Genomic DNA, 27,738 nt, shown 5'->3' on the forward strand with positions numbered 1-27,738 from the left:
GTGTGGGGAGCAGCAAACCACATCTTGTCCACATACACTGTGTCGTCCATGCCTTCCCGTGTCTGATCGGAGGAGGAGGAAGTCTAACTCGGCAGGCTGAAAATCATCCCGGAAACTTGTTAAAAATACAGTTACCCTTTTCCAACACAGACCGCATAAATTCGAATGGTCTGAAATGGGCCCAACAGTGTGTCTTAATGAGCTTTCTAGGTGGTTGTTAAAGTTGCTTATATTTCCGAACCATTGATCAAACACACACAGGGATGCGATTTTCAACAACCCGGGGCCACATGGAGTCACTGCAGTGTCAGCAACCCTGTCCCCTGTGGCTACCGGTTTGTAGTTCATTTCTTCACCTTTTTGCCCAACCCCTCACACCCCCTGCCATTTGGCTACCATCAGTCTCTTCTCTGTGTCCATGAATCTCATTCAGTGTTGTTTAAATTGCATTTATTTTCCGTTTGTTTACCACACCCATTTCCTTGGTCCTCCTGAAAACTGACCGACTGGCTCTGGGGGCACTGGGTCGAGGCAGGCTTGGCTTGTGTCTGGCCCCGTGAGCCACATATAACTCACACGTTTTCTGGGGTTTAGTTTTTCTCTCTGAAAGAGTTAATAAAACTGCTTAATAAGGGTATTGTTCAATACATTTTCTTTAATGACTGGAGCTCCGTGTGAGTATAAAGCCCATAGTTCTTGAGATTCCTAGAGATTAAACCACAGGTTACATACCTGTCAAGCCGTACTCTCTCGGCGAATGAGAAAATAACTGCTTCCCTCCCTGGGTCTGCTCCTCGCGGGGTGACTGCAGCATCGGCTTTCATCACGAGGCAGAAGTGCGGCTCCTTCTGTAACACTCGTCAAAACCATCTCCTCTGCACACGCACCTGTCCGCCTGCAGATTCGTGTGGGGAGCCTTCCCCTCGCTCCCTCTCCAGCCCTTTATTCCAGGGGTGCAAAAGGGAAGCTGCCCCAGCTATGCCCGCTGGACAGTGAGTCAACACAGTGTAGAACACGGAGATGCCGTGGTTTTCATGTTGCATCCTTACATTAGTTCAGCTGTTCCATGTAATGTTCTCCAACGTTGGTGACGAAAATGAAACTAGGTGTGAGATCAAATCCAAATCTAAAGCCATTGATTTCAAAATACCAAATAGCTTTCAACTTGGGGCAAGACCTCTTAATGACATAAGCAGAATATTTGGGGTAAGTATATATAGTTTGAAAAATCAAAAATACAATTTTTTCCCTAGAGTCCTGATTCCCCCACTTCCCACACCATCTCAAGGTGGTATTTTGGACACTCAAGTCAGGCCATGAAGTTTTATGTTAATCAAAGGTGGGGGTGTGAGGTTACAAGTTGAGAAACTCCAGATGTCTACTTTTTCATGTTTTTAGTCTCTCAGTACCTTCTTGTTTCATGAAATGCTTGTAAATGTGTGAGAACCTGGGGCAGAGAGACCTCTGGACTAGTGTTCTCGTAATGATGGACTCCGACTTCTCTGTTTCTCAACCTTGCTGTTGAATTGGGATGGTGTGGGTAGATGAGCGTAGGTCTGCTCCCCAGCCACACCCGCCCCCTGGTTTCCTGTTTCGGAGTTTGATCACTTGCCTTCTCTTGTTCAGGTTACGCACTTGCGCCATCAGCTAAATCTGACAACCTGTCTGACTCCAGCCACAGCGAGATTTCTTCACGGTCCAGCATCGTGAGCAACTGCTCTGCCGACTCTGTGTCTGCAGCTCTGCAGGATGAACGGTGCTCCTCCCAGGCGCTCACGGTCCCTGAGTCCACGGGGGTGTCGGAAAAGACAGAGCACTCCTCAGGGACAGGAGACCACAGTCAGCTTGGCCCCGGGTAAACACCTTCGCCTGTGTCCATGTCGCGGAACCTAAGCCAAGTGGGCGCCCACTACCCTGTGGGGCATTGACGGAAGGGTCCTTAGAATACAGAGGCCAAGCGTGCCTTCGCTCTGCTGGACGGGCAGATAAGTGCCATCGTGAGAGGTGCATGGGTGCTCGTGGTGTGAGTGTTGCTGAATGCAAGTAACTCTGTCACCGGTACCTTGTCCATCAGTGAGAAGTCAGTGAAGTTGTTACTGTGATGGGGGTGGTGTTTGCATTCTCGCTCTCAGGTTGGAAACTGTGTGAAAGGGTCGTGTGGTGGGAAGTGCCCTGCACTGCGGACAGGCTGGGGGAGTGGGGGGTCCTTGATCCTTCCTCACTGAAAGAATGATTTAGGGAGTTGCCAGCTAGCAAAAGAGTTCAGCACTAAATTTCTATTTAGAGTCAGGCAAAATGGAAATCTTGAAGTATTGAGAAAGTTGATTCTAAACTGGTAAGTATTGTTAGCTCTGGTACACTCAAGTATCATCATCGTACTTGGAAAGGCTTCTAAGCTATGCTTTTTTGGAGTGGGGTCAAACTTCCTGTGAAACTTAGTAAACATTTTAGGCTCTACAGGCCATAAATTCTGTTGCAGCTGCTCAACCTCATTTCACCAAAACAGCCTGAGACGGTATGGAAATGAATGAACGTGCCGTGCCCCAGTAAAACTTTATTTACAAAAACTGGGAGAGGACTAGACTTGGCCATGGGCCCCAGTTTGCTGGCTCCTGCTTTGTACTATAAAGCAAGGGTTCACAGACTTGGGGGGTGAAAGGATAGATAGTAAGCATTTTAGGCTTTGCAGGCCACATATATGGTCTCTGTGTCTAATTCTGTGGAGAGTTTTATTTTCTTTTTTTTTTTAAATATATTTTATTGATTATACCATTACAGTTGTTCTATTCCCCCCCTTCAATCCCCTCCACCCACACCCTCCCTCCCCCACCATTCTGCCCCCCTTAGTTTATAACCACGTGTCTCAAGTTCTTTGGATTCTATATTTCCCCCACTATTCTCACCCTCCCCACTACCTATTTTCTACCTACCATCTATGCTATTTTCTGTGCCTTCTCCCCCCTTCTCCCCCTCCCACTCCCCTGTTTCTAACCCTCCATGTGTTCTTCATTTCTATGGTTCCACTCCTGATCTAGCTGTCCTCTTGGTTTGCTTTTGTTTTAGGTGTGGTTGTTAATAACTGTGTGTTTGCTGTCCTTTCACTGTTCATATTTTTCATCTTCTTTTTCTTATATAAGTCCCTTTAGCATTTCATATAATAAGGGCTTGGTGATGATGAACTCCTTGAACTTGACCTTATCTGAGAAGCACTTTATCTGTCCTTCCATTCTAAATGAAAGTTTTGCTGGATAAAGCAATCTTGGCTGTAGGTCTTTGGATTTCATGACTTGGAATACTTCTTTCCAGCCCCTTCTTGCCTGTAAGGTCTCTTTTGAGAAATCCGCTGACAGTCTGATGGGTACTCCTTTGTAGGTGACTGTCCCCTTATCCCTTGCTGCTTCTAGGATTCTCTCCTTCATTTTGGTCTTGGCTAATGTAATTATGATGTGCCTTGGTGTGTTCCTTCTTGGGTCCAACTTCTTTGGCACTCTCTGAGCTTCCTGGATTTCCTGGAAGTCTATTTCCTTTGCCAGACTGGGGAAGTTCTCCTTTATTATTTGTTCAAATACGTTTTCCACTCGTGGCTGTTTCTTTCCCCCTTCTGGTACCCCTATAATTCGGATGTTGGAACGTTTAAAGATGTCCTGGAGGTTCCTAAGCCTCTCCTCATTTTTTTGAATTCTCATTTCTTCATTCCTTTCTGGTGGGATGTTTTGTTCTTCCTTCTGGTCCATTCCATTGATTTGAGTCCCCGTTTCCTTTCCATCACTATTGGTTTCCTGTGCATCTCCCTTCATTTCAATTAGTTTAGCCTTCATATGTTCCTCTAATTTGTGACTTTGTTCCTCTAATTTGTGACTATAATCTACCAGTTCTGTGAGCATCCTGATAAATAGTGTCCTGAATTGTGCTTCTGAGAGGCTGGCAATTTCTCGGTCGCTTAGAGTTATTGGCTCTGGGACTTTGAGTTCTTCTTGTGCCATCTTTCGGGTTGTTCGTGCCTGTTCCATAGCAGGATCAGAGCCCTAAAGTGTTCACTAGAACAGGGCAACTCAGTCGCTGGGTTGTGACGTTGTAGGTGGGGGCGGGGTCAAAGAGGGACAATGGCTCTCACTGGTCTTGCAGGGCAACTAAGTCGCTGGGTTGTGACGCTGTATGTGGGGGCGGGGTCAAAGAGGGACTATGGCATCATGTCTGCCGCCTGCCGCCACGGCCCTCACCGGTGCCGCAGTTGCTGCCGTCACCGGGCCCACGCGTTTCGTCCCACTGCACGCGAGTGTGCCACCGCCGTCAGCCCTCGCCCCCTGGGGCCTGCGTGGTCTGTCTCACTGTGCGCGAATATGCGCCTGCGGTCTGCCCCACACCCCAACTGGTTCCCGTCTGCCTGTGCGCCTGGGTCGGGGGCCCTGTCCTGCCCGACCCTGCTCGCTGCTGGCTCCGCTCCTCTTACCATCCCCGTTGAACGGTTAGATGTAGTCGGACTTCCATATAATTCAATTTTCTGTCCTTTGGTTATGTCTTTGTTTCTCCAAACCTTTGTTGTATTCAAACTTGGTTGTGGGAGAAGGCACAGTGTTTCCACCTATGCCTCCATCTTGGCGGAAGTCCTTATTTTCTTTTAAAACGTAAAAATCATGCTTTGCTCCAGACCATACAAAATGAGGCTGTTGGCTGGTAATGGCCCATGAGCCTTACTGTGGGGACCCCTGCCGTCAGTGACAGAATGCTCGCAGGAGTAGGTGTTTGGGAAAGTTGGTGCTGTGCTAGGAGAACCTCAGGGGTGCACCCCTGGGGTCAGAAATTCTTAACTCTGCATGCATGGAGAGAATCTAGCATTACGTTGGCCCAGTGTAAAAATGGGCACTTTATGTTAAACATGGTTTTGCATTCTCGTTTGCAGTTAACTTAAGACAAATTCTGCAGGAAACCTCACTAAGTATTTCCGTTTCTGCAGGGTGTGTCTGCAGCCAAGCACTGGCGCCAGCGGAAGTGCAGCGAGGACTGAGGGGTGGGGGCCGGTCTTCTCCACTGGGGTGCTCTGGCGCGGACTCGTGTTGTGGTCCGAGGCTGGAGTCGCTCATGCCCTGCAGTGCCTGCTGAGGGCAGAAGAGCATTTTTCAGTAAGCCTGTAAATTCCTTTTCCTCGTGTGTCTCCAATTCAGGTGGACAGTGTCAAGGCCTTCTCTCCTCAAGAGCTTAGCCGTCTCGTCCTCCATGAGCAGCGATGAGATCTCCCATGAGCACATCGTCCTGGATGCAGCCGATAGTGGTCGTGGAAGCTGGACATCCTGTTCGAGCAGTTCCCATGACAACTTCCAAAGCCTCCCAAACCCAAAAGGCTGGGATTTTTTGAACTCTTACCGACATACCCATTTGGATGGCCCCATTGCTGAAGTCGAACCCACCGACTGTGAGCCCTATTCCTGCCCTAAAGGCTGCCCTAGAACTTGTGGCCAGTGTAAAGGCAGCCTTGAGAGCAGTCAGATGAGGCAGAGTTGGGCCTCCTCCAGTTCTCTGTCGGACACGCTCGAACCGAACTACGGGACGGTGAGGCGGAGGGCGTTGGAGAGCGCCCCCACTGACTCACCGGAGGGCTTCAACCCAAAGGACGGCACCGACCCGGTTTATAAAACTGTCACTTCAAGTACAGAAAAGGGCTTGATTGGTGAGTTCCTTGTTCTTTGTCCTCTCGGTGGTATTTAGGGCTGAAATGGTAAAAATGGCCCTGGGACATCCTGGTCTAGAATTTTGTTCTTGGAAGGAACCCTTCTCTCATGTCAACTTCTCTTTCTTCCCTCTTCAAATTATTTTTTAAACGTTCATGATTCCCCAAAGGCTTGGGACAGGTACTTATGCCTTTGAAATGCGAAGGCTGGTTTGGAAGTATTTTGATTAAGGGCACAGGTGTATTTGTCTTACTTTGCTGGAGAGCTCTCTTTGTTCACTGAGGAAACACTGCATTACCACACAGAGCAGTAAAGGGACGAGTCTCTCAGGCACAGCATAGACGTGTGCACTGCCTGTGCTCTGCATGGGCGGTACACGCGAGAGGACAGGTGAGGGAAAAGTGCAGCACGTTTGTCGGCGCCCTCCTGGGGCACAGCTCCTGCGTGTGGTGCCTGCCCCTCCCGCCCAGCTCTCAGGGTGTGTCCGCTGAGTATTTAGGCCTTCGGGTACATTTTCCGGTTCCTCCTCGAATTACATAAATGCTTGGGTAGGATAGCCCCTGCTTTTCTGTTTCTGTGGAGTGACTCCTTCAAATCAGTAGTATCATAATCAGCTCTTAATTCTCTAGTACATTTATGATGTCAAGTGAAATTACTAAAAATACGAAAGGCAGAGATGCTGATTTTTATAGCTCATCTATAGACATTTGTCGATTGCATTTTAGAGTGGGTTTTTTGCTCATTCATTTTTTTCCTAAGTATTTTTTAAATATTTTATTTATTTATTTTCAGAGAGAGGGGAAGGAAAGGAGAAAGGAAGAGAAATATCAATGTGTGGTTGCCTCTCACGTGTCCCCCACTGGGAACTGGCCTGCAACCCAGGCATGTGCCCTGACTGGGGATTGAACCGCGATGGTGTGGTTCACAGGCCCGCGCTCAATCCACTGAGCCACGCCAGCCAGGGCTCCCAAGTATTTTTTAAATTAAAGCCTTGGAGATAAGCATGATGTGGGTGGATAAGCAGGAGTGTTCAAGGATGTAAAATCCTTCTCTTATCCATTTGGGACAATAGGTTTCAAAAACCTTTTGTTTCTTTCATTTCTGGATGACTGGGCAAATCACTTAACATTCTTCATTCTTGTCTTCTTCCTCCTGGCAGCCTCTCCACCCCTTCCTGGTTTAGTCCTCCATAGATGGGGATTGAAATTCCTTCTGACCTTGATACTCATGCCAAGTTTACTGATAGAGTTCTAGAAATTTCATTATGGACAACCTTGATCCTTTAAAGGGAGAATTAATATTAGAATTTTTAATGGTTCTTTTTAAAAACTTTGTATTTATTTTTAGAAAGAGGGGAAGGGAAGGAGAAAGAGAATTAGAGAAACATTAGTGTGTGGTTGCCCCTCACATGGTCTCCACTGGGGACCTGGCCCACAACCCAGGCATTTGCCCTGACTGGGAATTGAACCAGCGACCCTTTGGTTCACAGCCCGTGCTCAGTCCACTGAGCCACACCAGCCAGGGTGTTAATGGTCCTTTTTAATTTACTCTGCCCATACACATGTATAGGTATTATTTGTGTTCTCAAAGTCATTTTATGATCAAGAAATTCAGAGCCACTTGTTATAGACTGGTCTTAATTTCATGGAACTTCTACTTTAACCTCTTTCTGGTGCTTTGAGGTTTTGCCTTTGTTTCCAGGGTTTATAAAACTTAGAGAAAAGAACTCTAAGTCACCATTATTTTTAATGTCCACGTAAAATCATAGAAACTTAATTTAGGATGGATTTCCTAAAATTAGGATTTTTTTCTTCTTCACTTAATCACAGAGCAAAAGTTAGAAAGAATGTCCTTAAACGAATCAGCTCAAATTCGTCGCTCTGTGCCAGGGACGTTACAGTGGTTTGTATGCCGGGCAAACAACTCGGATGACCCAGCAGAGGCATCAAGAACAGCAGTTCCTGTCTCTGGGCCCAGAAGTCATTTCTATGACAATTTAATCAACAGCCCTGGCCGGGTGACTCAGTTGATTGGAGTGTTGTCCAGTGCTCCAGAAGGTCCAGGTTTGATTCAGGCCAGTGCACACACCTAGGTTACAGGTTCAGTCCCCGGCTGGGGCGCGCGAGGAAGGCAGCTGGTAGATGTTTCTTTCTCGCACGGGTATTTCTTTTGTGTGTCGCTGTCTCCCTCACTCCCTTCCTCTCTCTCTAAAATCAGGGAAAAAAAACATGTTCTCCGGTGAGGATTTAAAAATAAAGAGAGCTTTTAAAAAGAAAAAATATCAGTCAACAAACAATAGATATTTGGGGTGGACTTTTTGTTTTAAAAGATTTATTTATTGTTAGAGAAAGGAAGGGAGGGAGATACATCAATGTATGGTTGCCTCTCGTTCAGCCCCTGTGGGGACCTCCTGGGGTCCACAACCCAGGCATGGGCCCTGACTGGGAATCAAACTGGCAACCCTTTGGTTCATAGGCCAGTGCTTAGTCCACTGAGTCACACCAGCCAGGGCAGGGTGGACTCTTAAAGCGCTTCTGACTCAGTATCTTTGGGGCTGGTAGTCCTTGCAGAGCTTGCCACGCGGTCTCTGATACGAGGGCTAACCTGCAGAAGGAATCGTCGTCTGTCATCTCCTTCAACTCTGTTTCCTTCTAGTTAATGTTTATAAAAACCTAATGTAAAAAAAAAAAAAAAACCTAATGTAATTGTTATTTTTAAAGCATGTTTAAATATTAAGTTTATTTTTAAAAATATTTTAATCTATTATTATATTGAAATAATGCATATTCACTTGTGTTTGTTTTATTTTGCTGTTGTAATAAAGTTCAGTATGTTTTTATTTCTTCTACTTCTCATTAACATGTCCATTGCTTATTTTTTGTGCCAGTGTACTGTGTCACGTCCCCCAAGAAGGAGGACAGGTACCGGGAGCCACCCCCCACTCCTCCAGGATACATGGGGATTTCTTTAGCAGACCTAAAGGAGGGATCCCACCTACACCTCAAACCTCCAGATTACAGTGTGGCAGTGCAGAGGTCAAAGATGATGCAGAACAGCTTGTCCAGACTGCCGCCAGCCTCTCTCAGTAGCAAGCCCGCGGCCTGTGTTCCGTCGAGGATTGTGACGCAGCCTCAGAGGCACGGTCTGCAGCAGTCCCATCCCAAACTAGCCGATGCGGCTGACGCAGATAGCGAAGCAGATGGTACGTTGACAAACTACCTTAACAGCTCTTAAACGAATTTAATCGTCTTTACTCTGCTATTTAAGATAGTAATATTTTCTCAAATGCCTCAGAAATCGCTGTTAAAAGTCCCTAAATATGATGGGGGTTTTTTTTCATGGAAGAAGGTAGCCTGTTCAATCGGGTGCCTGGTTCCCTTCTTCCAGCTAACACGGAGCAATCCTCTCTGTGATGTGTAGTGCTCAGGGGTGGGATGATTTTGAAAGGAGCCCCTCAACATCAGGGCAGTCCTGTTTTACACTAACGCAGGGGAACCTGAAAGTAGGAGTATTGAAATGCAAAATTATCTGTAACTGTGCTGTTGATACAGTTGCGGCTATTAGCAAAACCCTCCACTAACTTCACAGCTGTGGTTTGCTTTATTACAAATGAATGAAATTTTTACCCTATTAAACAATAGAGTGATAAAGTTATGGAATTCCAGTTTGTTATCAGCTATCAGTGTGATCAGAATTCATAAATGTCACTACAAGAAAGCCGGGACCTTGTCCAGGTCGTTGAGGGGATTTCTTTGTGGAAACTGACTAATTGGGAACAGACAGCTAGACTGTTGGCTCTGGAGAGTCTGCTGATCTGCTACTAAGTGCATGTTTACTGTTTTCAGAGAATGAACAGGTTTCGGCAGTCTAGCTGGAAGTCCTAGAGGAAGGAGCAGCAGAACCACCCGTGCAGCCCAGGCCATTCCAGCTCACAGCTGCTGCTACTCATCAGCAGGTCTCAAGCCCTGTGCCCTGAGCGACGCCAAGCCCTGAGCGACGCCAAGCCCTGGAGCACGCCTGCTCTCATTAGTCCCTGCAAGTGCAGCGTCCTCAGCTGTGGGTGTTGTGTCTGGATGTGTCCTCAGCCTGCACACGAAACCTGCCTTGGGGCCATAGTGACTAGAGCAAATGCAAACTCAAGAGTCCTCCCCATGTATAATAATCACTATAGATTTTCCTTTAACAAGTTATTTTTTAGGTAGTAGTAGCATTTCCCAGCCATAGCTGGGGCTGATGGACAGATTCAGAACATCTGCCAATACCAGGGCTGTCCCTGTGTATTTGAAAAGTAACTTATTATTTGAAGTGTTGAGGTTTTGTCTGTCTTTGGGAGCTCTCACTAGTCAGTGTTTATTTGAGACCATAGACTGTCTCTGGTTGACCACACGGAAGTCGTCTTTACAGGAGGACCTGCTTGACCTGCACAGAACTGGAGCGATCCGCTGTGCCGCTGCAATGTGGTGTCCCAGTGTGAGCGACAGAGGCGGCCCCCTGTGGGTGAGGTGTTGGGGAGGAGAGTGGTCCCCACCTGCTGGCCCCTGTTTGGAAGGCCAGAGGAAGCTGCCACGGGGATTCTTATCAGTCCTTAGGGAGAGGGAGGTGGCAATTATAATTTCCAAAAGATGAAATTCTTATGTTAAATAACATGTATCCCAGTTCTTTCTGAACTGAAAGGTATGCTGCATCTAACCAAAAGTGTAAACCCAGTAAATAGAATGGGTTCTAGAGTGTTCTACCCTGTAGAAACCCAGAACTAAAAATTTCTCAGCTCACGTACGGAGTTCTTTTTTAAAGAAGCAAGGTCATTTGTGGTGTGACCAGGAAGACGACTTTAGCCTCAGGTGGTGTTCTGCCACACCCTCCCCACCTCACCGCGGCGCCAGGCTGACTGGTACTGCGGCAGGGCTGCAGGGAGCTGCCTGCGCAAAGCTCTCAGCTCATCAAGGCAAACAGTTGGTCCAGAGTGTGTGGGGAAGAGGGGCTGGAATCATGGAAGTGACCGTCTCCCGGTCCCAGTGCAGCCCCTGAGCGGAAGTATATCTTTACACAGCCCTTTGGGCATGGCACTCTTTACTTATTTATTTAAAACTTCATTGATTGTTTAGTGGACAAGCTAGACTTTCCACATTTTTACAAATGAAATACAATGTATTCTGTATCTTGTTTCATTTTTTTAAATGTGCTCTTTAGTGTAAAGGCAAGTGAGAGCCTAATAAACTTCTGTGAGCACCCCCCACCCCCCAAAAAACCCAAACCCAAAGCCATTAATGTGCACTACCCAGATCAGCTGGGGGCCAGACCAGGCTTCCTTCCGAGTGGCTGTCCCGTGTGAGTGTGCGGGGTTTACGTGGCCGCGACTTCCCGGCTGCTGCATCCCTGCCTCTGTCCCTGTGTCTTAGAATCATAAATCAGCCCCAGGTGGTAGGTGGCAGTACCATCTTTTTCATCAAAGTGATTGTTTCTTCCCTTCTGGAAAAATAGCACATCTGAAAAATTGCCCTGGGCAAAGGGACGTTAACCTGAAACATAAGCCTTAGCAATGAGCCCATGTGTGTCAGAACGAGCCCATGGGCTTTGAAGGAGCCCAGACCAAAAGTCCTGGTTTGAAAGTCACACTGTAGTGGTTCGACCTGGAGACAGCCACCTCTGGTCACAGATTTTTCCTTCACATACTATTGTCCTCATGTCCAAAGCAGAAGATATTTTTGCTATGACCATCTTTTCATCAGGTTTAGGTGTTTAGTCTCACCATTTAATACCTGCTACTCTAGAATAATGTGCGTCCTGTGTAGTGTGTGTCTGTTACAGGTCCTTGAAACCGGACGGGGCTTCACCCGGCCGTCCTTAGGCCAGTAACCCCAGCACAGAGAGTGGGGGGCTGGGTGCGCACCTTGCAGCCGCCTTTGTCTCACTTGGCTTGAACTGTGAGCCTCAGCCGATCACATCGGTCAGGAACCAAAGCCAGGTGCTGTTAGTGTGACAGTGTGTGTCCCATACGAAATCATGGAGTTCTGATTGTTGCGTGTTACGGCGCATGCCTGCCCTCTCTGTCCCATGACAAGAAAAAGAAGCCTTAATTTTTTTTAATCCAGTTCTAAATCCTCATTTGTTTTTGTTTTTACTTTTTAAATTTATAACTTCTTAATAAAGAGGCACGCGCCCTCATCCCCCACCAGCTCTGAACCTACCCAGACAGTCCAAGCAGCAGACCTGCGGTGCACAGCCTCTATGTGACGAGAGGTTTGCGGAGTCAGTGAATCTAGTGCCTATTCCGTAAAGTTTATTGTGATGCAAAGATTCTTTCTTCTCCACCGGATTACTCTCAGTGTGACCTTTGGGGGAAAAGGCCTTAAAGGGCTCTTCAGGAGGGTGACCAGTCAAGGGCCATCACCTGCACAGCCAGCCCCCAGGCCAGAATGTGACGGCCTCTGAAGAGAGGGGAGAACACTGCCTTGTGTATTTACAACAGTGATTGTTATTCTGATATAGTTTAAACTTCTAAAACACGTGATACTCAAGGAGATGTATAACCCTTCAGAATTAACTCAAAGGCTGGAACGAGGGGAGGAGCAAATCTCCCGAGCACGTCAAGGGACAGTGCTGACCGTGGACTTGGACCCGGCTCCTCTGCACCTTCTGTGTCCTGTGTCGGGCTTTTTCAGTTCCGCGCACAGTGTTGTGTTCGGTCTTTTGAAATGAAACGTGGATTTCAGCAAGAGAAAAACAACCCTGCGCAGCCCCAGCCATGTAACCGCCGTTGTCCCGCCGAGTTCGGCGCCTGCCCCTCGTCCTGTAAGGAGCAGCGCCGCCTCCTGGTTTTGATACCTCTTAAACTTATGTCTTTTAGAAAGACGGTGCCTCTGTACGCTTTTTGTATTTTTACTGAGTGTAAATATTTGTTATATTTTTGGTTAACAGAATGTAAAAGCACCATTTATTATTCCCCTATCTACTAATACTTGGTAAAATCAATAAACAGTCTATGTTAACCTTCTGTGCACTTTATTGCAAATGTTATGACAGCAGATGAAATACTTATACCCAGTCACTCAAGGAGGAGGCCCTATTTTTGAGTCTTCCGAGACATTGGAGTGGTCCAATTGTAGTTGACTATCCTATCTGTAAAATACCAAGATACCTAGTTTTTTATGTGTTTTTGATTACAAACCTAATAACACTGGCTTAAACCCTGTTGGGCTTGTTCTTAGAACCACCTCAGGCAGACCTTCCAGAGCCAACTGACACTGTGAAGCCTCCTGTGGTCAGTGTCCCTTTCAAGGAGGTGGCATTTTATACTGGGGCTCCCCCAGGGTTCCAGGAAGCCAAAGGGCTAAGGGGAAGAGGCACAAATGTGTCTCTTTTTATTAGCGAAACAGGTTTTTCCAGAAGCCACACTTGCATATTCCCTCATACCTCTCACTATAAGGCCCTACTCCCTGGAACTTGGAAATGTCACTCTATTTGAAAAAAGGTCTTTCAGATGTAATTAAGCATTCTGAGGTGAGATTCCTCTGGGCCATATGGGTGGGCCCTACGCTCACACCAAGGGTCTCACCGGAGGACTTACGAGGATGAGGAGGAGGAGACCACGACAAGGACAGGAAGACTCGGAGAGCCTCAGCTACTGGTGAGTGGGTGAGTGCGGGCTGGGCCAGGCCGGAACGGGAACTGGGAGCAGAGCCTGCCTTAGAGCCCCCAGGGAAGTGCCACCCGCTGACAGCAGGACTTGGACCTCGGGCCTGTGTCTGGGGTAACTGGTTGCAGCTCACCTAGGAGACCGGTACGCATTACTGTATTCCATGTCTGAGGACCCAGAACCTATGGTTGAAGGATGTGGCGATCACATCTAGAAGCCCTTCCAGAGGCCACAGAAGGGACACCCCTGTCATCTTGGCCAAACTGGCTCTTCATTTTTCTGACTTCAGACTTCTGGTGAGTGTGCACCGATGTCTTACTGTGACTTTCATTTTAATTTCCACAATGACTGATGCTGCCAAGCATCTTGTCAAATACCAGCCATTTGGATACTTCTCTTTTGTGAAGCGGCTTTTACGGGTCTTTTTTTATCACTGGAATATTGAAATATGATTGTTTTATAATGACCCTGCATTTAACAGCCTTGCTTGATTCATTTATTCCAGCAGTTTGTAGACACATGTTGGATTTTCCTGTATATTTATTATTTATATTATCTGCTCATAGTGACTTTCATTTATTTCTGGTTGTTTTGCACTTCCTTTTCCTGCGTTACCGCCCAGGTCGGAATGCCAGCCCCGTGCCGGCTCAGCAGTCAGGGTGGGATGCTTGTCCCTGTCCCCGGTCTCAGGCGGACGCTCTCAGCTTTCACCGTGGAGCGTGATGAGTATTACAGGATTTTTGTGGGTGGTCATCTTACTAGTGTTTGCTCAGTGGATTTACAGTGTTGGGTTTTGTCGAATGATTTTCTTGACTCTGCTGAGATGATAGAATTGTTTTTCTTTGTTAGCACGGTGAATTCATTGCTGCCTTTCCTAGTGTTACCCCTCCCTGCCCACTGCCGGCCCCCACCTGACCTCCCAGTCTTCGAGAACAAACCCTGCTTGGTCATGACCTGCTATTTTTATGTAGCTCTAGATGCATTTCCCAATGTTTTGTTTTGGATTTTTACATCATGTTCGAGAAAGATGGTCTGTAGATCCCATTTTTTTGTATTGCCCTTGTTAGGTTTGATGTTGATGTAAAACTGGACTGACTCATGGAAAGAGCTGGAAATTGTTCCCTCTTTGTCTGTTCCCAGGAAGTCTGTGGAGGAGCGCACTCTGGCCTGTTCACCGCCCCACAGGGGGGTCTCGCCTCTTTCTTTTTCTCGTGTCCTCAAGGGTCACTGTCCTGCAGCACCTGGCATGGGTGTCTTCAGTGGTTTGTTTTATATGTTCTGTCTGGTGCTTTAGTTACTTCAGATGGAAGGGTGAAGGGCCAGTTTCTCCATCATGACCAGATATGGAAGTCCACACAGGAAATCTGTGTTCCCTTTGAAAGATTTAGCGAGAAAATATGAAATGCTGGTATATGCCAAAAGAAAAAGCACCTGTTAGAAGAAGTGTGCAAAAGACCTAAGAACCGTGGAAGAGGGGACCCTGTCCTGGGAACGTGAAAAGGCGCCTCGTCCCGCTGTGATGGACCACGTGGGTCTGCGCTGATGACCAGGAAGCAAGCGCTCACCTGCCCTCCTCGTGGAGTGGTGGCCAATGCTGAGAGCAGAGAACCTTTTTCCTTGGAAGAAACAACTGGGGCTTAAAAAGGTGGTAGAATTACACTGCAGCCGCCAGGTGGCGCCACACCACAGTGGAACTGTCCTTAAAAGGGTGAGAGCAAGGTCATTTCATAGCCATCTTTCCAGATACTCTGCAACCTGTAGTGAAACACTCCAGGAGACTCCTTCACAGAGGTAACAAAACCAAAGCATTTCCAACCAGGAAATACAGACTTTTAGACAGATTCTGTTGGGGTAATCTTTGGGCATTAATGAATGGTCAGTATGAATGGAGCTGTTTCTTAATATAGTGTTTGTGCATCTGGACACAGGATTTGGGGCACTTAATGAGTGCTGGCTTTCTCCCAGGCTGCTAAGGGGCACGTTCCAGAAAATACCAACGCTGCCGTGAAAAGAAGGTCATGTGCATAAGAACCAGCCAAAGGCTCCCAGCAGGTGCTTATCTGGTCTACTGGGTTTTTTGGTTTTTTTGTTTTTATCTTTTTAACTTTGGCCATTTTTGTGGGTCTGTTGTGGTTTTTCACTGTTTTTCATTTCATTCTCTGGTTATTAGTGGAGTTGAGTTCCTTTTCATTTTCATATGGTCCATTTGATTTCTACGTTTACAAAATGCCCTCGTGAATCTATTTTTTTCTTACCAGTTTGTAGAAACTCTGTTTATATGCTGAATACGACTCCTTAGTCCATGATACTATGACACCCCTAGTGGCTTCTTTGCTTGAAGAGACATTCTTAACTGTGGTTGGTGCTTTTATGCGACCTCTAGAAGAACTGTATTTTCATTCCAAGTTAATTAATATATCTGTGTTATCCTTGAAATACTTCACTGTCTTGCCTTTTAAATTTAGCTCTGAAATAGCCCTTTGTGTGCGGCGTGAGGCAGAGGTCTAGTTTTGTCCTGCCACCTGCCGAGTGTCCCCGGGAAGGTGGGAGACGCAAGCTGCCTTGTGTGTTTGCCTTCACTCTGGGGTCCACGGTGTTATCAGCCTGTCTGTCCTTCCCGTCCCCGGCGCTGCAGTGTCGTAGTTACTTCAGTGTTGTAACACACACTGAGACGTGGTGGAGGAAGTTCTTACCTTGTTCTTTCTCAGGAATGTGTTAACTGTTCTTGTATCATTCCATTTCCAACATTTCCAAATGCATTTCACAACCAGCTTACCAACTCACACACACACACATGATTACAGCTTTGAGTGGGGTTTTCTTGAAATTATATAACTATTTGAAGTAAATTAACATCTTCATAAAATGTAGTCTTCTGATCTGTGAACCCAATCTATTTTTCAGTTTACTTACCTTCCTCTTGTCCTCACTGTTTTATTGTTTTGGCTGAAAGGCTTTTATATTTTTCATGTAAGATTTATTTTTAAATGTTTGGTGTGTTTTTTGTCTTTTCCTACTTTATTGAGGTATAGTAGATGAGTAAGATTGTATATTTTTAAGGTATAGCTCTGTCTATTTGGGCCACTTGAACAAAATAGCAAACTGTTTTGTAAACGACAGAAATTTATCTGTCCCAGTTCTGAAGGCTCATGGTGCCGGCAGATGCAGTCGTGTCTGGTGAGGGCCTGTCTCCTGGTTCACAGTGGTGCGCTCTCTCTGATCTCTTTCATCAGGGCACTAACACTGTTTCTGGAGGCACCATCCTCGTGACCTGTCACCTCCAGAGGCCCCACCTCCTCATACCATCACCCTCCGGATGAGGATTTCAACCTAGGAAGCTGGGGCACAGGGAACAGAAGCCCTCGGTGTAGAGCAGTGTGCAACTGTGACACCATTACCACAGGTAAGCTAATTCACCTACTGCCTCACAGTTACAACTGGTGTGTGGTGAGAACACTCAGCTTCTGCTCTCTTCACAAGTGTAAAGCAAACAATATGGTATTAACTAGAGTCACCGTGGCATACAGTTGCTCTAGAACTTACTCATCCCACATAACTGAATTGCAGTCAACATGTCCCCATTTCGCTCCCTGCACCCCTGGCAGCCACCAGACCCCACCTATAATGACCTCATGTGGCGTGGGCCCTGTTGTGCCTGTCGTACTTCGCTCAACATGATGTCCTCTGGGCTCCTCTGTGCTGTTGCAAGTGACGGAATTTTCTTCTTTTCTAATGTGACTCATATTCCCGTGTGTGTGTGTGCTACATTCTCTTTATCGGTTCATCTGCCGACAGACTCCTAGGTTGTTGCCAAATCTTGGCGATTGTGAGTAATGCTGAGGGAACGTGCAGATGCAGATACTTCGTCAGCCAACGACCAGCGAGAAGCCGGAGCCCTCGGTTCTGCAACCTCAGCCCAGTCCTGCAGGGAGTGAACTCTGTCCACAGCCTGAGTGAGCTGCGGCCGTGGCGAGGCCTCCAGAGACCGTGGCCCAGCTGGCACCTCGACGACAGCCCTGTGAGGCGATCGCTGACCCCGAAGCGTTGGTGCTGCTCTGCGGCAACACTGAGGTTGTTTGCCAGCAGTGCGACCTGGGGGCAGCGCCCAAGTCCCTGAGCGTTAGTCCCCACCCTCGCCGCAGGTGAGCAGCAGTGGCCCGTCTTACATTTGCTGCTGCCGTGAGGGTAGAGAATGTTCACGCACGTGTAGGCCTGGGCGTACGCCCAGCCCCCCAGGAGGTGCTCGGTCATCGGGGGCTCTGTGGTCACTGCCTTCCCCTCTTCTCACCACTGTAGTTTGCTTCCTAGTCTCCCACGCCCCCTCCCTTTTCTAGGATTTCTTTGCCCTGTACAGTCTTGGCCAGCCAAACCTCCTTTATCTAGTGGTCATTAACCTGACCGCCTCATCGGTCTGAAATACAATCAGGTTGCTCCAAAATCTAAAATTGCGAAAGTGCTCTCGAGTTCCAGTCTGGGCTTGTTGACGGGACTCAGAGCTTCCTTGTCGTCCGAGTTTAAAGCTCCCCAGAAGCCAGATCTAGAACGTGAGGAGACGGCCACCAGGACGCATCTTCTTGGTAACAGTGTGGTGAAGACGGCCGGGCGGGAAGGACCCTGGAGACTGAAGGGCAGGAGCTGCTCAGTGAGCAGCCGGGGCGGTGAGACTGCCGCGTCTGCAGGACGAGACGCACCCTCTGCGGCTTCAGTTCCCGAATTTGCGTATGATATCAGTGTCATCACGAGGGCCTCCAAACAATCTTTTCTCTCGTTAGGAGAGCTGAGTGTGTATTCATATGTTCATACTTGAAACATATATAATAGAATACTATAAATATATTGCAACAATTAAATTTTAAGTTATAAAATAACAAAAATCAACAATTTAAAAAGTGGCCAAAAACATGAATACACAGACATTTCCTCGAGACATAGAGATGGCCAGTGAGCCCATAAAAACTGCTCCACATCATTAAGCGTGAGGGGAATGCAAACCAAAACCACAATGAGATACCACCTCACATCCATTCAGATGCCCACTATCAAAAAAAAGAGTAAGAAAGAAAAAATCGTCGGCCAAGGTGCAGGGGTAGTGTGGCGCAGCTGCTGGGGAGGACAGTCGGGGGCGGGGGGGGGTGTCCTCAGAAAACCAGCTCTGCTGACCCAGCAGTCCCCCGTCTGGCTATGTCCCCACGAGAACCAAGAGCAGAGCCTCACCGAGACTGTGTGTGCACCCACGTCCACTGCAGCGTTGGTCACAGGCATTGGGGTGGGAACAGCTTGGGTGTCCGTCCTCAGACACCTAGATGGATGGACCAGGGCGGTACATAAATGGAAACTGTTCGCCCCAACGGGGAGAGAAATTCCAACACTGGCTACAGGGTGGCGAACCTTGAGGACAGACAAGCGAGGTGAAATAGGCAGGAGCAGGACAGACACCGCGCTGTTGCTCGCCCTCCTACGGGCAGGAGGGGCGGGGGCGGGGCGGCCACATGAGAAGGGTCTGGGGGTTGGTTGCACGGTGATGAAGTGATGCACACTTAAAAACGGGTGAGTTGGTAAATTTATGTTTGTGTGTTTACCGATTTTCTAATGCCAAAAACTGCTCCAGGAAAGATGAACAAATGTTTGTGGTGAGCTGCTGCCAGAGGGGCGGTGGGGAAAACCAGCAGGCAGCAAGGGAGGGTTCAGCTCATGAGGCCAGGCACACGCCCAGGGAAAAACCCCAACCCCAGGCCCGCCCTGTGTGTCCTCCGGGTCCGCTCTGGGGCTGCACCAGGGGCAAAGCTTCGGGGGATGACCTTGGGTGTTCACTCAGCCTGTCGTGCACGTCATCAGGCTGAGGTGCTAACAAGCTGTAAAGAGTAGTTTTCTTTCATCAAAGGTTAGACATTTAAACCCTAGCTGAGCTCATGGTGCCCTTTGAGAGGCAGCGTGAGCAGAGCCACAGAGCACTCTCTGAGGCAGGAAGTGTGTGCAGGGACAGGCGCTGGGTCCCCATCTGGAGGTCCAGGTCCCTGGGGGGCAGCAGTCGGGATCCTGTGTGGACACCCTGCTGGAAGCAGAACCCTGACCATCCTCTCTGGCCTCTGACCTGAGGCTCCCCCGCATCCAGCCACAGGGTCTGGGTCTGGACCCCGGGGTGGGTCCTGCTGCTAGGTTGTTCTAGGACTCTGAGCTACTGCTGCTTTTCTTTTCAGTGTTTTTTACTTGGTAATTGCAGAAGTACTTTGTGTAGGTTCTCCCTGCCTACACCTCTGGGTTTGAAGAGCAGAGCATCCTCCCAGGTCTCTGGGGCTTGGACCACAGTGCTGGGCCTGGGCTCCCCACGGGCAGGAGGTGTGAGGCTTCAGAGCAGGCATGTCCCCCGCACCCCCAGCCCCGTGCCAGGGAGGGCGGGCTGCGAGTCCGGCAGAGCGGCTCAGTCCAACAAGCCTCCGTGCTGCCTGCTGTCTCCACGTCTGGGGGGCCGGCCTCCTGCGGGAGGTGCGCTGGCAGGCAGCTGGCCAACGCGACCTGCCCCCCAGTTCTTCCCCAGCTCTGCATTCCACCCACAAGCTCACCTGCCCTCCCTCGTGTTGTAATAACCACCCCCCACTCCTTTTTCTACGGCAGCTATTCCTTCCCAACCCACAGGGTCCGGGTGGGACCGTGGGTCACAGTCACCTGCCCCCAGCCCCCGACACATGAGCACTGAGGCCTTGCCTGGAACCCCTCGCATTCAGGTCAGGGTCTGACCTCCTGTGACCCAGGATGTTTCCCACTCCCAGACGAAGAGGCCCAGTTACCAGCCTCTGGACCTTGAGCAGGGAGGCTGCCTGGGGCACCTGTGAAACTGGGAAATGAGCGAAGCCCAGGCCTGGGCATGACCGGCGTGTGCCAACAGCGTCCTCACACCCCCACCGCCCCCCGCCCATGCAGCCCCAGCTGGGACACCACTGAGCTGCCCTTCCCCCGCCACCCCCCAGGCCGGTCCTCTGAGGTGCCTTGGCTGCCTACAACTAAAATGTCTAATGAATGAACCAACAATTGACGCTTTACCAGAAGTTGTACTTGTGTTTATTTCTTAAGACTGGGAAGAAAAAGAGTTCAAGATCAGTTTGTTACAGTTTTTTACCCCGTTTCACCAGGAGCCTGTGCTTCCATTTTTCTCTCACTAGTCCTTGCAAAGCCTTAATTTTATGAGCTACCAAGCATCTGAGGAACCTGCCCGTGAGTGGCCTTGAACTAGACAGGAACCTCTGCCTGTTCTCTGGTCGTGCATTGTATCTGAGAGCTGCCAGAGAGCACTGACATGGAGAAAGTCCACGGAGCTCACTTCCGAGCACAGGACGGAGGCAGCCAACACCAGGGAAGAACTGAGCTGCCCGCCTCTGAAAATCCAGGTCAGGAATAACCCTGGGTTTGCTCAGTCCCCACAGAGCGGGGGCCTTGCCACGGGCTAGTTTCCCGAATGACTGGCTGGGGCTGCGCTGGGTTTTCCCCTCGCTCGGTGCCACCCTGCCAGGAAAGCCCCGTGTCCACGTCACTCCCGGGTGTGGTGCTTCTCCCTGGGAAGGCTGTGTCGGGACCTGTTTCCGGCCACATGTGCGATGCCTGAGGCTTCTGTTGAAAACGCCCCCTGGTTTTCCCATGCATCTCAGGATTCTCTTTCCCCTAAGTCCCTGCCACGTGCCAGGTCCGGTGGGGATGCTCGAGTACAGCACTGTGTCACCATACTGGTGCTGCCAGCCCGCACAGGGGCTCCTGCAGCCAGAGGGGCGAGCGCGCCTCCGCCCCGCGGTGCTGGGCGGTCGTGTGTGTGACAGCCTGAGCTTGGACCGGCCTCTTGGGGCGTCTGGTTCCGGGGACGGTCACGTTCCCGTGTGCTTTCACAAGGTCTGGATCCTGAAGGCATCATTTCTGCCGGCACAGTGTTGGGGCCCAGTGGCCCCGATGACAGTTCCTCCCGGCAGGCACTTCGATGGGGATTCCAGAGCAGAGCACGGCGGGTCCACATTTCTCAGCTGGCGCCCAGGTCCAGTCTGAGGCAGTGCACGCTTGGGCAGACTGTGAATGTCACTTTTCTTGGCATTTCCCTTCTCTACGTTCTCTCTTTAACTGCCTTTGAATGAGTTCACCTGACCTGTCGTTGACTTTGTCTTTATGAATTTGGCTGCTGAAAATACGTCATATAAGGGCATCGTGTAAGGGAATCACACAGTATTTGTCTTTTTGTAACTGGCTTGTTTCACTTGTCATAATGTCTGCCTCTAAGGATCATCTATTTTGTAGCGTGTGTCAGAATTTCATTTTAAAGGCTACTATTCTGTTGTGCAGCACGTTTTGTTTTCCCATCCAGCTCTTGATGTCTCTTGGGCTGCTTGTGTCTCTTGGCCGTTGTGGACAGCGCTGCAGTGACACGGGTGTGCAGACGCGTTTGCTGCTATGGAGACACATCGGGAGCGGGATTGCTGGGTCCCAAGCTGGTGGGTTATGTTAATTTTTTGAGGAACCTCCTTGTTTTCCATGGCAGGTGCACCATTTTTAAACTCCCACCCACAGTGCAAAGAGTTCAAAATTCTCTGCATCCTCTCCAACACTGGTTTTCTCTGTTGTTGTTGTTGTTTTTTAATAGTGGCCATCTTAATGGATGTGAGGCCACATCCCATTAGTTTTCATTTGCATCTCCCTCATTAGTGCTTACTGGCCACTTGTATGTCGTCTTCGTTGAAATGTCTTGTCCTTTGCCTGTGTTTTGATTGGGTTGTTTTGTTGTTCAGTTGTAGGAATTCTTTCTGTGCACTGGGTATCAGCCCTTGTCAGGTGCGTTGTTTGCAGGTGTGCCCTCCCCTCCTGTGGGCTGCCGTCTCGCACTGTTTTGTTCTTTGACGCCATGTTTCGCTCGATGGGGTCCGGTTTGGCTACTTTTTCTCCTGGTGCCTGTGCTTTTGCTGTCAGGTGCAGAAAACCAGCGTCAAATGCACTGGTGTGAAGACTCTCAGTGTTTCTTCTGAGAGTTTTATAGTTTTAGGTCTTACGTTGACATCTGCTCCATTTCAATGTTTGTGTATGTTGCAAGATAAAGGCGTGCCAGGTCTCCGTGTGCTCGCCCCCAGGTGGGTGTGTTGAGACCCCAATGCCCTACGGGCTGGTTTGTGTCGGCGGGGCCTCGGGATGTGAGTGGAACTGGTGGTATAAAGGGAGGCTTCGGAGAGACCCCTCACCTCTCACCGTGCGGGGCTCAGCATGTCAACACCACATAGGAGGCTGGCACCTTGACCTTGGACTGCTCAGTCTCCAGAACTGAGTTGAGTTGTGGTGTTTATAAGCCACCCCGCGTGGAATGTTTTTGTTCTAGCAGCCAAAACAGACTAAGACATGACCCATCTCTGCTCTCCCACATGTGGGCACCTAATCGTCCCAGCACCGTTGAAAAGACCGGCTTTGTCTCGCCCTTGGCATCCTCGCTGAAAATCACTGATGCTGCACAGAGTTTATTTCTGGGCTCTCTATTCTGTTCCATTGGTCTGCCCTTTTCTGTGCTGGTACCACCCTGTTTTAATTACTGTGGATCATCATGTTTTGAAATCAAGTATGGTACCTACAACATTATTCTTTTTCAAGATTATTTTGGCTCTTCAGGGTCCCTTGAGATTCCACGTGAATGATAAGGAGGTATTTTTCTATCTCTGAAAAAAAAGCCCCTGGGATTTTGGTAGAGATTCCATCAACTCTGTGGATCGGATGGTTACTGCCATCTTAATCTTAAGTCTTCTAATCCATAAACACACAGTGTCTTTCAATTTATTTGACTTTAGTTTCTTTCACTAATTGTTTATAGTTTTCAGTGGACGAGTCTTTTTGCCTCCTTCAATGTATCCCTAAGTACTTATACTCTTTTTGATGCCGTTGTAAATGGAACTGTTTTCTGAATTTTCCAGATTGTTCGCTGTTCGTGTGTAGAGACCTCTGGTGTTCGTGTGCTGACTCTGTGCCCTGCAGCTCTGCCAGGTCCGCTCGTTCCAGCCGCGGGGAGGTGGCTCACCTCCGGGGCTCCCCTAAATCGGGTCATGGTTTTCCATTTGGACACCTTTTTTTTTCTTGACTAGCTGAACTGGCTAGGACTTTCAGTGTTTTGTTTTACAATTTCTATCCTGGCTAATATTCTGTTTTAGAAAATCATTCTCCTAGATTTAGTTTAATCATCTGCCCATGTTCTCATGTAGCTCACGGAGCATATTTAAGACAGTCTTAAATCTTCTCAAGTCAGAGGTGTATTTTGTTAGGCTTGGTTTCTGACGATTTAGAAACTTATTCTTGTGCCTTTGAATGAGCTGTGGTTTGTTTCTGTGTATGTCTTGTGATCTTTTGCTGGGATTTAGGTATTTGAAACTGCGCCTCTCCCAGCCTTAGGACTGAGTGGCTTCACACAGGCCCTTTGCCCAGCAACCCGACGGGAAGGCCTCTCTGAGCGAGCGGCTTCCCGGGGCTGCAGGTGCTTTCAGTCCGTTCCCATGAATTGAGCTGCTGGTAAATGTTTGTGTTTACATAGAGTCATTCCTGCTTGTTCTCAGAATGAGTTTCTGTTGCCTTCCTCTGCCTGTCGGGCCCGCAGACCACCTACAACGCAGACACGCACCCACTCGTGTCTTCGGCAGCCTTCCACCTGCTTCCACGTCATGCCATCGTCCCCATCCCTGCCCGGAGACAGCAGGACTGGCCTCTCCACCTGCCCACGAGGGTGGCTTTTGCTTTATGCATTCGCTTGGTTCGTGCAGCTTCTTAACTAGTTGCTAGAGTTCTCACGAAACTTTTTGGTTTATTGGGTGTTTCTGTGGGGAAACAAGGGCCTGGAGTTCCTTACTCTGCTCTCTTGCTGCTGTTGCCTAGTATTTCTTGTTTAAGATGTTACTTTGTTTTAGATCATTGCTATGAAGTTACCGTGTTACAAAGAAACTGAAATCTGAACAGGACAGACTGGCATCATGTGGAAAACTGTCCCTCATCCACTTCTCATACTCCATTCCTACCGCCAAGGCAGGGGTGTCACACTCACTTTCGGGGGGGAGGGAGGTGGCCATCAGCCTCGCGGTTGCCTTCAAAGGGCCGAATGTAATTTTAGGACTGTATAGATGTCACTACTCCTTAACTAGGGGCAAGGAGCTCGGTGCTACCGCCGGGTAGAAACAAGGTTCTGGGCTGGATAAAAGAAGGTGGAGGCCAGGTAGGGCCCGTGGGCCTTGTGTTTGCCACCTGCATGCTAAGGGTAAGTACTTGGAGTTGTTTGCATTTTGAATTCACCAAGGGTTACCTCCTTAATTTTAAATAAGGTAGATACACTTTCTCATTCTTTCTCACTTTCTGATTTACCAACTTTGAATTTTACAAATGATTTTATACCATAAAAGATGAAGCTTATAATAGTCTTTTATTCAGAACAGTTATGGTTAAATTTTCACATTTCCATTATTCTTAAAACTTTAAAAGATCAGTTTTAATTTTTATTATTTGAGAGGGAGAACGTGTAACTTGTTGTTCCACTCACCGACCCATTCATTGGTTGATTCTTGTACGTGCCCTGACTGGGGATTGAACCTGCAGCCTCGGTGCGTCAGGGCAGTGCTCCGATCAACTGTGCTCCCTGGCCAGGGGCAGAGGACCGTTTTCCACATGCACCTGCACGGACTGCACTTTATGAATTCCCAGTTTGTGTAGAAACTAGCACGCACACTCTCCACTGCACTGTCTTCTGGATTCTGTCTCCTTTTCCCAAATTTACGTTGTTCTGTGACTATAATTCTTTCATGCTTTTTTAAAAGACTGAAATATTGTAGTTATGTATCTATAATTCACTGTACAACCAAAATGTTTTAAGTTCTTAAATAACTGTCACTAAAACTGCCTCTTACATGACAATTTTCTATTTTGCTAAATTTCATTCAGAAAACATTATTTACTTGCCTGGCTGACCCTCTTCTAGGAGCCTGGGGTACATCCACCCATCACTCAACCATGTCATAGCTTCAGCTGCAACTCCTCCCCCACGTCCCCAGTGTGCCCAGAGCGCTCAGCATTCCTGATCTTCCCTACCAGCTACTTTCTGGGTTGGCTAACTGTCTTGCACCCACTCCTCTGGGTCGAAAGCTCCTCTGATACAGGAATTTTGTTTACTGCTATATCCCCAGTGGGCACAGTGCTGGGTAAAAATTTGGGGGGTGCAAAGATCTTCCAGCTGTTCAGTGGTACCCCTTTAACTATGCTTCTTGCAACCAGTTTCCTTAAAATTTTCTCATTTTAGGTAGATTTCTTTTAATCACACTAGCCTACTTTTTTCTTGCAGTGTACTCCGCTCTGAAGTGTTTCCAGGTAGCACGTGTGGAAAAGCAATTCCTTGCAAGTCTGATCACCTTCTGCCACCTCACTTGAGTTTGGATCTAGACAGAATACTAGTTCAAGATCATGTTCTCATTCGTTTGAGGGGACTGCTCTATAATATTCTGGACCTCACGGTCACTGCTGTTGCTGCGAAACCAGGGAACCCTCGGGAGGAGACCCCGCCACGCACCCCTGCTGCAGTGGACAGGCCCGGGGAGGCTCTCGGCACAGAACCAGGGCTGAAGTGAAGGACTCGGTCCAGCCGTCTGAAAGGCACAGGCACACAAAGGCTGAACATGCTTCGAGATGGAAGAGAAGGGTGAAGCTTTGAAGATGTCTCTCTTGCTACTCCCTTCAAGGAGCAAAAATAACCTAGGAACCCTGTCTGGGCCCCTGAGGCAGGCCGTCAGTACGGCTCGTGTCTGAGCTAGTGAGCACGTGAGATTTAGGGCACTGTCAAAGCTCCCGAGAACCCTGGAGCTTGGATTTATGAGAGAACATTGGGGGAGAGTCAGACTTTATCCCAACTCCTGCTCTCACTGAAATCATTCCGTCTTCCATCCCGGCCACCACCCTTGGCAACTGCTGTGAGGGCCCCCAGGTCAAACGTTCGAATCTTCTTAATGAGGAAGTAACTTTTCCTAATAAAATTATTGTTTTCCTAGGCATCAAAGGCAGGCCAGATAGAAAACTTCTAAGATAATGAGATTAAGAGGATGTGGGTCAAGATGAAAGGGGTTGTATGTATCTGGTAGGAAGCACTTAAAAAACAAAACTGCAGAGTCTTGGAAACATCATGAAAACTAGAAGTTAAGGTGCCAAAGTATAAAAAGGTTGGATTAACATGAGTCATTTAATGGTTTAAGTTCGTCTCTGGATGGAGACAATAAACTGAAGGTAAAATTTCAATTGTTTTCGTTCCAGTCTGCTAAAAGCCTATTTTAACGAGAGGATATAATTTCCTCCTTGTCTATATGCTTTGTAGGTTTTTGCATTTTCTAAGTTTTAGCGAATTCCAGGCTGACACTTTTTATAGATCGGTCCTACTTTTCGTACTTATCTGACGAGCCCTTTTGTCCACGTTCTATGCATGTCCTCGGAAAAGGTGCCCAGAATCAAGTTCCTGACACATGAACCTGAGTTTCTTCAGGTACTTTCTTTTCTCAGTGTTTTTACCACCTTACCAGAAACTTCATCTTAACCCAATTTCCTCTTCAAGTCTCTGGGCCACGACGGAGGACCAAAATTAGCAACACTCTTTGAAATACCCTTTCCCAGTATTTTTCTCGTTTAGAATACTGTGCAGCAGCATGAGACCCACCTGCCAGTCTAATGGGACGTATTTGAGGAGCAAGTACATCTTTCCTTAAAAACCGTGGCCACGGGGCTGAACAGGCCTTTGCCGGGGGCTGTCCTGTGCGCCGTGGTAATGGGCAGGCCCCCCAGTTTCTGTATCCGCCAGTGCCTGCCTGCACCCCTCCTGCCTCCTCAAGCTGTGAGGGCCCACGTCGTCTCCAGGCACTGCCACATGCTTCCCTGGGGACGGAACTGCCCCTGATGGGGAACCACTGTCCTAAACTCTTTCAGGACCAATGGGAACCTGCCCAGACCTCCTGTGGTGACAGAAGTGTGCCACAGCTGTCTGAAGTCTGTCTGAAGTGGGAACCTCCATGAGGCTATTAAACACTTGAAATGTGGAGAGTATGGCTAAAAATTCTTAACTTTAATTCTACATATAGTGTGAGGACAAAAGGCCTCAGCATGGAAAACAATAGGTATCTGACTGATTCCTTTCCTTTGTCTAACAACATCATAGACAAGTTTAACAATGAAAATCTGGAGAAAAAGGATGTTTCAATAACAAGTCCTATTTCCAAATATTTACGGCTCATTTTGACTGGGCATGTGTTAATATAAGATTATAAGTTTAGAAATTTAAATTGTCTTTAAAAGAAAAATGATCAATTATTTCTGCATGGCCTTACTATTAACTGAAAATATAAGAATGCTAAACAAGTGCTCTAAGTGAATTCTGGTACATAATTCTTTGAAAGAAAAGCCAAACCAGGATCAAAAGAAAAC

At 48.2% G+C, this 27,738-nt stretch overlaps 1 protein-coding gene across 5 annotated transcripts in view; it reads left to right on the forward strand.

The window, feature by feature from the left end:
- The window catches only part of RAPGEF6 (Rap guanine nucleotide exchange factor 6), a 184,575-nt gene extending 173,253 nt beyond the window's left edge, over nt 1-11,322 (forward strand). For all 5 annotated transcript variants that reach the window (XM_037050516.1, XM_037050517.1, XM_037050518.1 and 2 more), the window contains 4 exons: nt 1,627-1,855; nt 5,163-5,665; nt 8,554-8,868; nt 9,512-11,322. In XM_037050516.1, coding sequence (XP_036906411.1) covers nt 1,627-1,855; nt 5,163-5,665; nt 8,554-8,868; nt 9,512-9,537 — 1,073 coding nt within the window. In that variant the 3' untranslated portion in view covers nt 9,538-11,322. The remainder of the gene's footprint in view (nt 1-1,626; nt 1,856-5,162; nt 5,666-8,553; nt 8,869-9,511) is intronic.
- The last annotated feature ends 16,416 nt before the right edge of the window (nt 11,323-27,738 follow it).

Source organism: Sturnira hondurensis, unplaced genomic scaffold, assembly GCF_014824575.4.
Source record: "Sturnira hondurensis isolate 20B ecotype Veracruz unplaced genomic scaffold, ASM1482457v3 Scaffold0006805, whole genome shotgun sequence".
NCBI lineage: Eukaryota > Metazoa > Chordata > Mammalia > Chiroptera > Phyllostomidae > Sturnira > Sturnira hondurensis.